The 14343-nt window shown below is 39.0% G+C and overlaps 1 protein-coding gene across 1 annotated transcript; it reads left to right on the forward strand.

The window, feature by feature from the left end:
- Positions 1–9272: 9272 nt before the first annotated feature.
- LOC128286828 (uncharacterized) lies at positions 9273–10643 on the forward strand. Its single transcript, XM_053024560.1, has 5 exons — positions 9273–9543; positions 9660–9831; positions 9889–10148; positions 10191–10366; positions 10434–10643. Exons 1-5 carry the CDS (start codon positions 9273–9275, stop codon positions 10641–10643), a joined length of 1089 nt encoding a protein of 362 aa, XP_052880520.1.
- Positions 10644–14343: the final 3700 nt, after the last annotated feature.

A 14343-nucleotide genomic window follows, 5' to 3' on the forward strand; every position in this document is an offset into this window, starting at 1 on the left:
GACGAAACTACTCCAAAAAGATGTTAAGTTCGAGTGGTCGGAACGCTGTCAAGAAAGTTTCGATCGACTAAAAACCTGTTTAACCGAGGCCCGAGCTAGTACAGTGAGTCCCGCAAAGAGTTTGTCATATCTGATGACGCATCCTTGCTTGGGTTAGGTTGTGTGTTGATGCAAGAAGGTCGAGTTGTGGCTTACGCGTCGAGACAACTAAAGCCGCATGAGAGAAACTATCCGACCCATGACCTTGAACTAGCAGCCATAGTGTTCGCCTTGAAAATATGGCGGCATTACTTGTTTGGAGAAAGGTGTCATATTTATTCGGACCACAAGAGTCTCAAATATTTGATGACTCAAAGAGATTTAAACCTGCGACAAAGACGTTGGCTTGAGTTGTTGAAAGACTATGAACTCATCATTGAGTATCACCCGGGAAAGGCCAACGTGGTGGCCGATGCTCTAAGTCGCAAGGCACTGTTTGCCTTGAGAGCGATGGATGCTCACCTATCCGTTTCACCCGATGAGGTGCTAGTAGTCGAACTAGAGGCTAAACCGTTATTGATTCATCAAGTACTTGAATCTCAGAAGGTCGACGCCGAATTGGTCGCTAAGCGAACCGAATGTGTTTCGAATGAGGAATCGGAATTTTAGATTGACGACCATGATTGCTTGACGTTCAAGGGTCGATTATGTATTCCAAGGAATTCGGAACTTGTTTCGATGATTTTGAATGAGGCTCACAGTAGTCGAATGTCAATCCATCCGGGTAGTACTAAAATGTACAATGACCTGAAACGCCAATTTTGGTGGCCCGGTATGAAACGAGACATTTCTGAATTTGTTTCGAGGTGTCTGATATGTCAACAAGTGAAAGCGGAACATCAAGTGCCATCGGGATTACTTCAGCCGATCACGATACCCGAGTGGAAATGGGATCGAGTCACCATGGACTTTGTATCTGGACTGCCATTGTCAGCGAGTAAGAAGGATACGATTTGGGTTGTTGTTGATAGATTGACTAAGTCGGCTCATTTTATCCCTGTCCGCATTGATTTTTCGCTCGATAAATTGGCAGAATTATACATCTCCCAAATTGTTCGATTGCATGGGGTGCCTATTTCTATCGTGTTGGATAGAGACCCAAGATTTACGTCGCGATTTTGGAAGAAATTGCAAGAGGCTTTGGGTACCAAGCTGCATTTTAGCACTGCTTTTCATCCCCAAACCGATGGTCAATCCGAACGGATAATTCAAATACTCGAGGATATGTTGAGATGTTGCATCCTTGAGTTTAGTGGTTCATGGGAACGGTATTTACCTTTGATTGAATTCGCTTACAACAATAGTTTTCAATCAAGTATTAAGATGGCGCCTTACGAGGCTTTATACGGTCGTAAATGCTGTACCCCATTATTTTGGACTGAACTTAGTGAAAGTAAAATCTTCGGGGTTGATTTGATTAAGGATGCCGAGCAGAAAGTTCGAGTAATTCGTGAAAGTTTGAAAGTTGCTTCGGATCGCCAAAAGTCGTATGCGGTTTGAGAAGAAAAGACATTGAATATCGGGTTGGAGACAAGGTATTTCTCAAAGTCTCACCTGGAAGAAGGTGCTTAGATTTGGCCGTAGCGCAAATTGAGTCCGAGGTTCATCGGTCCGTATGAAGTATCCGAACGAGTTGGGCGATGGCGTCGATTAATTTTACCCCCTGAGCTTGAAAAGATTCACAACGTTTTCCATGTCTCGATGCTTCGATGATATAGGTCTGACCCGACACACGTAATTACTCCATCTGAGGTCGAGGTTCAGCCTAATTTGAGTTATGAAGAAGAGCCGGTTCGCATTCTAATGCGCGAAGTAAAAGAGTTGTGCAATAAGAAAATCCCATTAGTGAAGGTGTTGTGGCATAAACACGGAATTGAAGAAGCCACTTGGGAACTTGAGGACTCTATGAAAGAGCGATACCCGAGCCTATTTACCGGTAAGATTTTCGGGACCAAAATTTCTTAAGTGGGGGAGAGTTGTGACAGCCCTAAAATGACCCTAGACGGAATGTGGTTTCGGGACCACAAAACTGAGGCATAAAAATAATTTAAAATTTATTTTGATGCCTATAATATGTGTTAATTCATGTGTGACATTTTGATGTTTCGATTTAGAGTTATAAATGTGAATTTCACTAGAAAGGACCTAGTAGTAAACTTCGAAAGTATGATGGGGAAATGTGTGATGACTAGTTGATAATGCATGCAAAAATAAGGGATTTGCATGTCAAATTTCCCCCCTAACATGAAGTGGCCGGCCATGACAAGGGAGTATGGGCTAAACATGTCATAAAACATGTTTTGTTGGTGCATTAGGGTGAAATAATAAACAAAGGTGTATGGGTGATAAAAGAATGAAAAAAAAAATGTGTGTGAGTGTGGTATTCCCCCCCCCTTGCCGTGAGTTGAGAAAGAAGGAAGAAAAAAATTGTTGTGTTCATCCTTTCTCATCTTTTTGGCCGAAAATCATAAGGAGGAAGAAAGAGATTTTTGCTCCATTATTGGTTTAGAAGAGAACTAGAAGGAGATTTGGCCATACTTGTACCAAGATTAAGGTATGTATGAGGTTGTGTCATGAGATTCATGCATGTTTTAGTTGCTAACTTGATGTTCATGTTAGCCCATGGTTCAAATCCTTGTTGTGCCATGGAAATGGTATTTGGCCAAGGTTGATATTGTGTTAAAGCCATTGCATGCTAAATGTGAAGCTTGTTGATGATGCATGCAATTATGGATTGACTACTCTTGAAATTTCTTTTAGCATTCTTGAGTAAGACATTGAATTCTTTGTTTAACCATGACCAAGTTGAAAGGGTATGGTTGTGATGTATTCGACCATGGTGCATTCATGAGCATGATTTATGCTTGTTATATGATTGGTAAAATTTGTGTTTTGGATGGTTATGAACACCTTGAGATTGACCTTGCACCTATATGTGTACATATGTTTGCACATGATGTATTGGTATGACATATATACTATCTCAAGTATGTATTTTCTTGTGATTATGTTTTGGTTATGAAGTAAATGATAGATGTGTATTGAGCTACAATATGTAAAGCATTAGCTAGTAAAATGTGTGCCATTCATGTGTGGTATTAAACATGTAATTGGCCTCAAGATCAACATGCATAATCGGCCCATGAATGAGTACCTAAGGGGTTGTGTTGTTCGCCATGAGTAAGCATGTTGAAGGCTTTGTGTGTTGAGTTGATTCATGAATTCCGTACTTATGTGACTTTAATGTCTAGTGAACATATGTGGGCTAAGTGCCTTGAGTTCCTCTTTTCGATACTCAAATGATTGAATCAATTTATTTGTTAAATCAAGCTCAAGGAGTTAAAGAAGGAGAATCAAGCAAGGGAAAGACGAAGGTCATCGAGTAGCCGACTTGGAAATTCCTTACCCAACACAAGGTAAGTCATTAAGCATATATTTGATATTGCTTAAATGATTGTAAAATCTATGCAATTGTGTTTAATGAGATGAAAAGATGATAATGTTGAATGTAAAAGAGATAGTGAAATGTGTAGAAAGTTGGCTTTCGGCACTAAGTGTCTTGAGAAGTAAATGTGTACGGTGATTTAGATTGGCACTTGAGTGTGCGAGCTTGAAATGTATGGCACTAAGTGTGCGAGTTTGGACTATATGGCACTATGTGTGCGGGCTTAAATCACATGGCACTAAGTGTGCGTGATCGAGTATTAAGCACTATGTGTGCGAACTCTATATATATATTTCGATTGAATATTTATACGGAAGGGTGACTTTATCGAGTTGAGTACGGACAGCGGAAAAAGTAAGTACCTTGAGTTCATGGCTAATAGATGCTATGTTCATGCTCGGGGTTGAGTTGGTAAGTTTTAAATCTATGTGATGATTTCAATTGCATTCCCGTAAATAAAGTATCGTGGAATAGATGAAAGTTCATTTGATTGCATGATTATTGCGGAAATGAGATGATGTATGGAAATGCCTCTATTATTCTATTGAACAATATATGAAATGTTATTGGGTGAATTGGTATGAGAAGGAACCGAAAGGTCCGAGGAACTATGGTATATTTTCGATATGGATGGAGTACCTAGCCTCTTACATTATTTCATGTTGTGATAATTTTATTGATGGATGATTGTCGAATGCTTAGGACTTACTGAGTTATAAACTCACTCTGTGTTTTCTTGTCACCCATTTTAGGTCTCTTGGATTCGCCTCGTTTGCGTGCTCAGAACCGTCATTGAAGTCATCACACCGGCTGGAAATCTTTTGGTATTGTCTTCGTAGTTGAACTAGGAGAACATTTGGCATATATAGGCTATTTTGTTTTGTTGAATTGTGGGTTGTAAACTTTAAGCCATGCGAAAATGGCCTATGTGGTCGGTTGAGTGTGATTCTAAAACCTATAGTAACGAGCCTTAGAAACCTTAATTTTGATAAGGTGGCCATATTTTGTATTATGTATGATGAAATAGTTGGCCATGGAAGAATTATGAAATAGTCATTGCTTGCTTTAGTAATAGATGCTGCCAGCAGCAGTGAGGTGAGATGGAAAAATCACTAAAAATAGTAGAAGTAGAATTAAATAGTGAATAAATTATGAAATTTAACCTTGATGAATCTATTTTCATATGGACGAAACGAAATGACCATATGAGTTGTATTTTAAGAGATATTCAGGTTTTTGTAAAATAGGGCCAGAACGGTTTCTGGATCCCCTGCTCCAACTTTGAAAATTCACTATAAATTAACCAGAGAGAATTAGAAGTCATTCTCTATATGTACAGATTCCCTTGTGAGTCTAGTTTCTCTACAAACAAACGGCATAAGTGTTGGAGCCCTGTACAGGAAGATATCCAAGTCGTAGTGCACAAAGGTCAGTGTAGTTGAACCCTGAAATAGGGAAGACTTTAACTAATAAATTGTACTAATTGGCTTGACCAAAAATTCTAGAAAAAAATGTGTAGATGGAATTAGGAGTCTAGTTTCAGGGAAAATTTACGGAACTGATTTTCGAGTTCTGGAACTCGAGATATGATTTTTAAGGTGACAGTGATGCAGTTAGCTAGCTTTGCTGGATGTAAATTAAATATTTCCAAGAGAGAAATAAGGGAAGTAGGCCCGGTAACACCACGTGGTCAAATCCGGTGACGGTCACGGGTTTGGGGTGTTACATGTGGGCCCATATGGGCCAAGTTATGAGTTTTGGGCCCATTTTCACTGTTTGACTGTTAAGGTTGCACGGGTCACTCGAGATGACTATGGAGCTACTGATGGGTCGGTAAGTGTACCTAAACCCCAATTTGATGATATGACCGTTATACCCCTATGAGGTAAAATGACTGATATACCCCTATGATATGTATGACTATAATCGAGCATAACATGATTTGCGTACACGTTTGACTTTATGACATGACATATTGCATGGGGATGGGTTATTATATTTGGAGGAAGTGTACTATACTGCAGCTCTGCTGCAAATACTATTTAGTGCCGCAACCGGTGCTATATTTTGGAGTGTAGGGATGAGTGGGTCAATTTTATCCCCACATGGAGTGTAGGGCTGGACAGAGTGGAGTATAGAGGATGGATGGGTAGGACTTCTGATTGCATTTCTATTACTATTACTGAAATGGGCTAAGGCCCACATTGATATTGATACTGATACTGTAATGGGCTAATACCCTAACTGATACTAGACTGTCACTGAAACGAGCTTAGGCCTAGACTGTTTTTGCCTATTATTTGATTAACTACTGTTAAGGGATTACACACTGAGTTTTCATAAACTCACACTTCTATTTTTTCGTGCAAGTAATTCTTAAGTGGGTCGGTGCTGCGAGGGACTCAATGGTGGCCACACAACTGCACTTGTTTTTACTTTTTAATTTTAAATTTATAAGTAATTTAATTTGGGTATTTGATATGTAATAAGGCCTCTTAAATTTTTTACTTTTGATTGGGATTTATCTACTTTGAATCATAACTGCCAGAAGTAGGCCACGATTTTTATAAGGATAAATGTTTTCAAAACACCACGCTACTGCACCATATTTTAAAAGCTTCCGCTACAAACATTGTTTTTAAAGTGTAATAACAATCTAATATGATTAACATTTTGCTACACCAACTTGAGTTTTAACAATAAACAAGATATCCTAAAGTTTCGTAAAAGGGTCACAACGAGGGGTTTGATATATAAGGGATTTTTTAAACGGAATGATACTTTCCAAAATATACTTTCAATTTGACATTACAGATTTGGCCATAACGTTTAGGCCGGGTTTAGGGTCTTATATTAAGTGGTATCAGAGCTAGGTTGCAAAACTCGACTGTGGATTTGGGTTTCCTTAAAAATTAAAATTTCAAAAAAAAAACTATTTCAAATGATTTAAAATACTTGGAAATGTTTCAGGGATAGTTTAAGGATTCTGATAGCTTCACAGAGGGAGGAGATTTTGCTGCTTTGGTCGATAAGATGAAGATCGCCGAGGATTGAAGCGCGCTGAGCACCAGAACAGTGAGAAGGAAAATGGTAGGAACAAGACGGATTTGGAGCCGTCAAGTTCATTTCAGAGGCTTAAGAAAAAGGCCAAAGTAGGTGGGCCAGTCAGAGTTTGGCCCCCTGTTGTTGCTTTTGGATCGTAGCCTTGTGCAGATTGTGGAAGAAGCTATCAGGGCGAATGCTGGAAAAGGATTGGGGCATGTTTGAGGTGCAGATCTATGGAGCACTGTATCAGAGATTGTCCACGGAGGCCCGATCAGATGAAAGTTACTGGTATAGGTACTGTTCGGCAGCCGAGAGATGTTCAACAGCCACCGAGAGGCCGTGGTCAGGCCAGAGGTGGAAATGGTATGGGCCATGGTCGTGGAAAACCGGGCAAAGGTGCTGGTCATACTGAGGCGAGGCAGCCAGCACTAGTTTATGTTGCACGTCGCTGAGAGGACGGAGACGCCCCAGATCTTATTACGGGTACATTCTTTATCCATAATGTACCTTATATTGCATTGGTTGATGTTGGGTCTACGCATTCTTATACAACATACACTGTATCTGAGACTTTGGGTGTAATGGTTGAAAACACTACCAGTGAGATTACTGTATTAAGTCCATTAAGGCAATCAGTGAGAGTGAATAAACTGTTTAAGGATGTACCTTTGGAGGTTCAAGGAGTGATCTTTTTGGCGGATTTAATAGAACTCCCTTTTGGAGAATTCCACTTAATATTAGACATGGATTGGCTGGTTAAGCATCAAGTGAATTTGGACTATGCTGCAAAGCGGGTGGTATTGAAAACTGCAGAGGGTGATGAGGTTGTTGTAATTGGGGAGTGTCAAAATTATTTGTCAAATGTGATTTCTGCACTTGGGGTCAAGAAATTGGTTCGTAAGGGTTGTGAGGCATATCTAGCTTGTATCGGTGTATCTGATTCTAAGGTTTCATCTGTTAAAGATATTAGAACAGTTAAGGACTTTCCAAATTTTTTTCCTGATGAACTACTTGGATTACCTCCAAACCGTGAGGTTGAGTTTGGAATTGAGCTCCTGCTTGGTATAGTTTCGGTGTCTATCGCCCCTTATAAAAAGGAAACGAAGGAGCTTGTGGAGCTAAAGGCTCAGATTCAAGAGTTACTAGATCGAGAGTTCATCCGCTGTAGTGTGTCTCCGTGGGGAGCACCGATTTTATTTGTGAAAAAGAATGATGGAACCATGCGTATGTGCATCAATTACCGACAACTGAATAAAATGACCAATAAGAATAAGTACCCCCTACTGAGGATAGATGATCTATTCGATCAATTTCGAGGAGTTTCGATCTTTTCTAAGATTGATCTCCTATCTGGGTATCATCAACTAAGAGTTAAGGAGGTTGATGCTTACAAGACAGCAGCTAGGACTCGTTATGGTCATTACGAGTTCTTAGTAATTCCGTTTGGACTGACGAATGCACTAGCAGCTTTTATGGATTTGATGAACTGAGTGTTCCAGCCCTATCTAGATTGATTCGTAGTGGTTTTTATATATGACATCCTGGTGTATTTGAGAATTGAAGATGATGAAGATGCACATCTTCGAGTTGTTTTGCAGATTCTGAGGGAGAAACAACTGTATGCCAAGTTCAGTAAATGAAAATTTTGGTTACGAGAGGTAACATTTGTAACATTTTTGGGCCATGTAATATCTACTGAGGGGATTAGGGTTGATAATCGAAAAATTGAAGCTGTTCTAGATTGTAAGCCACCTAAGACTGTATCGGAGATTCAAAGTTTTCTAGGTCTGGCAGGGTATTACGGACGTTTTGTGGAGGGGTTTTCGTTGATTGCTGCACATCTAACTATGTTGTTACGTGAAGGGGTTCTGGGATTCTAGGCTACACGGGTGAACCACACAGGCGTGTGGGATTATGGGCCAGGCCGTGTGATTCTCGTCAAGTACGATTTCAAAAGCACTATCATGTAACATCGCCAGATTCGACCTTAATGTCCAGGCCGGGTTTGGGGTGTTACATTTAGTGGTATCAAAGCTAGGTTGCAAAACTCGGCTGTGGATTGGGTTTTAAATTTGGTTTTAAAAAAATGATTTTCAATAGGTTAAAATATTTTGATTGAGAATGTGGTACACCCAGTGAGTCTCCGGCACCGATCCTGTAAGTGTTCTGAAACTTTGTTAATATTTATCTGAAAATACTACTAGTATACTTTGAAGCAACATTAGGTAGTATTCTATACTGAACTAGGTAGTGTAAACTGAAAACCGTAGTAAAACTGCGATTCGCGATAACAAATCCTGAACTTTTGATACTGCCTTGCATAAAACATCTGCTAATAAATATCAGAACTGTAACTAATTCATAAAAATGTTAATACAAATAAACTCGTAATATACAATGAGCACACGAGGTACTCGCGAACGGGGTACAAGATGCCGTGGTAGAGACTGTAGAGGGGCTCGAGCTGGGTCCTTATCATTTGGAAATCTACCTAATCTAGATATGAGCGAGACATCGGTCTCACCTACTATAGAGAATGGGTCTCATGATCATGCGACTGGGGACAACGCACTATCCCAAGCCATGTTATGGATTCTAGAGAGGGTCACTGGGCCCAATACTAGAGCTGGGGGCCGAGGGTCGTTACGAAACGACTTTGGTCCAATGGGGCTGAGTTGTTCAGAGGCATTATTGGAGTCGGCCCAAAGTGGCTGAATATTTGATAGAGGCTACATAGAATATCATGGATGATTTGGATTTTACCTCTGAACAGAAACTAAAGGGGGTTGTTTCTCTGTTTCGTTGCGAAGCATATCAGTGGTGGCTGATGGTTAAGGAGGGCACTCAGCCCGACCGATTGACTTGGGATTACTTTAAAATGGCTTTCCAGAGTAAGTATGTGGGGGCCAGTCACATTGACGCGAGGAGGCGGGAGTTCCTTAATCTTACCCAAGAGGACCGTACAGTGGCCGAGTATAAGGCTGAATTTCTAAGATTGAGCTGGTATGCAGGAGGTATGGTGGCAACTTAGTATGAGTGTTGGGTACACTTCGAAGATGGTCTCAGAAACAGTTTATGAGTTCTGATAGCTCCACAGAAGAAGCGTGATTTTTTTGCTTTAGTTGAAAAGGAGAAGATCGCCAAGAGCTTAAGCGCATTGAGTGCCAAAACCGAGAGAAAGGAAAGAATAAGAGGGAATTGAGGCCCTCGAGTTCTGGGATGAGGCCTAAGAAAATGGCCAGAGTTGATGGGCTAGTTAGAGTTGGGCCTCCTGTTGCACCTACTGGGGTGGTGCTTTGTGGGTACTATAGTAGACGCCATTCGAGAAAATGTTAAAGGACTACTGGGGCTTGTTTAAGATGTGGCTCTACTAAGCATCGTGTCAGAGATTGTTCACTGAAAACTGATCAGATGCAAGCTACGGGTATTGGTACTACACAGCCACTGAGAGTAGTTCAACAGCCACCTAGGGACCGAGGTCAGGCTAGGGGTGGTAACGGCATGGGCCGAGGACAGAGAGCACTGGGTAGAAGTGCTGGACTGACTGAGGTGAGGCAGCCTGCTTTGGTCTATGCTACTCGTTGTCGTAAGGACAGAGATGCTCCGGACGTCATCACAGGTACGTTTTTAATATTTAATTTACCTTATCTTGCACTGATAGACATAGGCTCTACAGACTCATATGTAGCTTATTCTGTGTCTGAGACCTTGAGGATTCTGGTTAAGAGTACTGATAGTGAGGTAACTGTGTTAAGTTCTTTGGGGCAATCTGTCCAAGTTAGTAGATTGTATAAAGATGTTCCGCTAGAGGTCCAAGGGGCAGCATTTTTGGCTGATGTAATGAAAGCTTCTGTTTGGGGACTTTGATCTAATTCTAGGGATGGATTGGTTGGTTAAACATCAGGTGAGTCTGGATTGTGCAACGAAAAGGGTTGTCTTGAGGATCGAGGAGGACAACAAGGTAATTGTGATTGGGGAACGACGTAACTATCTGAAAAATGTGATTTCTGTATTGGTAGCGGAAAAGTTAGTAAGAAAAGGGTGTGAGGCATTCTTGGCCTACGTTAGTATTTCTGGTTCTGAGACTCTTCGGCTAAGGATATCAGAACTGTGAGGAACTTTCCAGATGTTTTTTCTGAGGAGCTACCGGGTTGCCTCCTAGTCGAGAGGTGGATTTTGGGATTAAATTGATTCTGAGTACAGCTCTGGTGTCTAACACCCCTTATCGAATGGCACCAAAGGAGCTCACAGAGCTTAAGGCTCAGATTCAAGAGCTATTAGATTGTGAGTTTATTCATCCCAGTATGCCTCCATGGGGAGCATCGGTTCTATTTGTAAAGAAGAAAGATGGGACAATGAGGATGTGTATATACTATCGCCAGTTGAACAAGCTAATGATCAAGAATAAGTACCCACTTCTGAGGATAGATGATTTATTTGACCAGTTCAGAGAGGCCTCTGTGTTTTCTAAAATTGATATGTTATTGTGATATCATCAGTTGAGAGTTAAGGAGGTCGATGTGCATAAGAAGACATTTAGGACTCATTATGGACATTACGAGTTCCTAGTCATGCCCTTTGGATTGACTAATGCACCAGCGGAATTTATGGACTTGATGAATCGAGTGTTCCAGCCCTATCTAGATCAGTTTGTAGTGGTATTCATCGATGACATCTTACTATATTCTAAGACTGATGATGAACACGATGAGCATCTCAGAGTGGTACTACAAACTCTTCGTGAGAAACAGTTGTTTGCAAAGTTCAATAAGTATGAGTTTTGGCTTTGAGAAGTAACCTTTCTGGGACATGTGGTTTCGGTTGAGGGGATTCATGTCAATCCTCGTAAGATTGAATCTATGTTGGGTTGGAAACAGCCAAGGAATTGTTTGAAATTCATAATTTTCTAGGGTTGGTAGGGTATTATCGACGCTTCGTAGAAGGGTTCTCCTTGATCGCAGCTTCAATGACTAAGCTTTTGCGTAAAGGAGTTCCTTTCGTTTGGACTGATGCACAACATGAGAGCCTTGATAAGCTCAAAATTGTTCTGACAAAGGCTCCAGTTCTGATACAGCCTAAGCCTAGTAAAGACTTCGTGGTATACAGTGATACGTCACATGTGGGTTTGGGTTATGTTCTGATGCAAGACAGAAAGGTTGTTGCTTATGCGTCTCGACAGCTCAAGACTCATGAAGCTAATTATATGATGCATGATTTGGAGTTGGCAGCGGTAGTCTTCGCTCTGAAAGTCTGGAGGTACTATCTGTATGGTGAGAAGTGTGCTATCTACATTGATCATAAGAGCCTCAAGTATCTCCTCACTCAGAAGGAGTTAAATCTTAGGCAGCGTAGATGGGTTGAACTGCTTAAGGATTACGACTGTACTATCGAGTATCATCTTGGTAAGGCCAATTTCATGGTCGATGCGCTGAGCCGTAGAGCCATAACCGGTCTGAGAGTGATGTTCGCTTGGCTTAACCTTTTCGACGATAGGAGTTTATTAGCAGAACTTCAGGTTAAACTGACATGGATTGATTAGATCAGAGATAAACAGATGGGGGATATGTAACACCCCTAACCCGTATCCTTCACTAGATTAGGGTTATGAAGCATTACCGAACCATACATAGCTTAAGAGGGAGTCAATATTTACTATTCATGTTTAAGGTAATATAAACTCAATTATAAGAATCATATGTACATCTCCTTTATAGCATTCAAATAATTGAATTATAACATAGCTTAATACATGACAAATTCCATACGCATACCTTAAGACATTCAAACACATATATCGAATACATGCCAATATACATATATTTAATGCACATTTTAGCATATCACTATGAACCATTTAATGAACACAAAATACAAACCATAGTACACCCCATACGCATACTAATTATCATACATAAATAGCACTCACATAACCAAGTACACATGCTCATACCATTGGTATGTACACTTATTTTACTTATGACTATCCGATTATAAACATTAACTTAACATTTTTAACTATCCAAATGGTCACAATTTCAATCATCAAATATATACACAATAATCATACTGTTCCATCACATAAAATATGCCATAAAAACACTTCTAAAATAATTTAGTAACATGGCCGAATATACATTATGCTTATCATTACCCCTTTACCGAATCTTATAACAAAAATAACAAACATATATACTTTGTATTAAGGTTACTAGCTTGAACTAATTCATAATACAAATCATGCATTCCAAATAAGCCAATATTAAGCCACAACCAATATATATATATATATATATATATGTATGTATCCATCAATCATGCTTACTTCATTTGAGTTGAATCATAAAAATAATCATATACAAAACATACTAATATGACAAGCTTACCATAATGAACGGTCATAGGCTATACATATCATTACTTTAAACCATAAGCATATGCCAAGCACACTACATATATATGACATACATTTTACTTAACAAGAATATTTATCTGCAAATTTCACATCATACCAAATATACCATACACATATACTTTGAAATAACTTCATTATCATTAGCAAATATATCAAACATGATTCACATATAAATATATATATACTTAGATATATAAGCCATAGCTGAAACATCAAAACCAAACATAACCATCACTTGATCAAAGCATAAAAATCCAAGCTTAACAAAAAGCCATTTTTGCATGGCTCATATTTACATACCCCAAAGTCAAATATATAAACTAGCCTATACATGCCATAAGTTCGAGTTCAACTTATAAAAGTATCAAAATAGTCGATAGTGTGATAGGCTTTGCTGATGATCCTGAACTCGTAACTAGTCTCCAAAATCTATAAAACAGAGGCAAAGTAAGCTATCATAACTTGGTAAGTCATAAACAAAGAAATAACTCAGTAACATTTATAATTCATTATAACAAAATCGAATCATTATATCATATTCATATACATTTTCAAATTTGCAAAATAATGCATTTATCAAACATATAACTATGCATCAACTCTAAATAGACCGAATACACATGTTGTTAATATCATAATTATTTTTCATTTCTAAGATCACATATATACCCTTGGCCGAATTTACTCATTCATATATGAATACAAATAATCACAATTACAAGGTTACATATACTATACATTTGGCCAATTATAGATTTTCATTTACACATATACTTTTATTTGCATCATGAATACACCATTAAACCGAATGTTTTCTTTCACATAAGCATACATGTAGCTCACATTAACAAGTAACATTTATATCATCAATTCAAACATCTAACTTACCATAATTTCATAACTTAGTATGAATACATACCTGGAACTTTTAACTCGATTTTTCATTCGGTCTTAACTTATTATTGTCCATTGAACCATTTGGAATTGAATAGGATACTTGGATAATCACGTATATCGTACAATGCCAACGTCCCAGACGTGGTCTTACATGCAATCACATATCGATGCCACTGTCCCAGACAGGGCCTTACATGAATCTAATACGATGTCAATGTCCCAAACATGGTCTTACACATAATCACATATCGATGCCAATGTCCCAGATGTGGTCTTACATGAGAAAAAATATCGGAAATCCTATGTCATAACATATGTATCCTAGCTATTCCTAGGGTTCGTACAGGGCTTTCGGACGTCGTAACTTGATCGAATCGAACTCATACACATAGCTTTTAAGCTTATACATATTTGAATTCCACATATATAATATCACATTTATTCATTTTAGCATATATAGTTCATATTTAATCAAATAAATAATATCTATTTGATTATAAACTTA

Source organism: Gossypium arboreum, chromosome 13, assembly GCF_025698485.1.
Source record: "Gossypium arboreum isolate Shixiya-1 chromosome 13, ASM2569848v2, whole genome shotgun sequence".
Classification (NCBI taxonomy): domain Eukaryota; kingdom Viridiplantae; phylum Streptophyta; class Magnoliopsida; order Malvales; family Malvaceae; genus Gossypium; species Gossypium arboreum.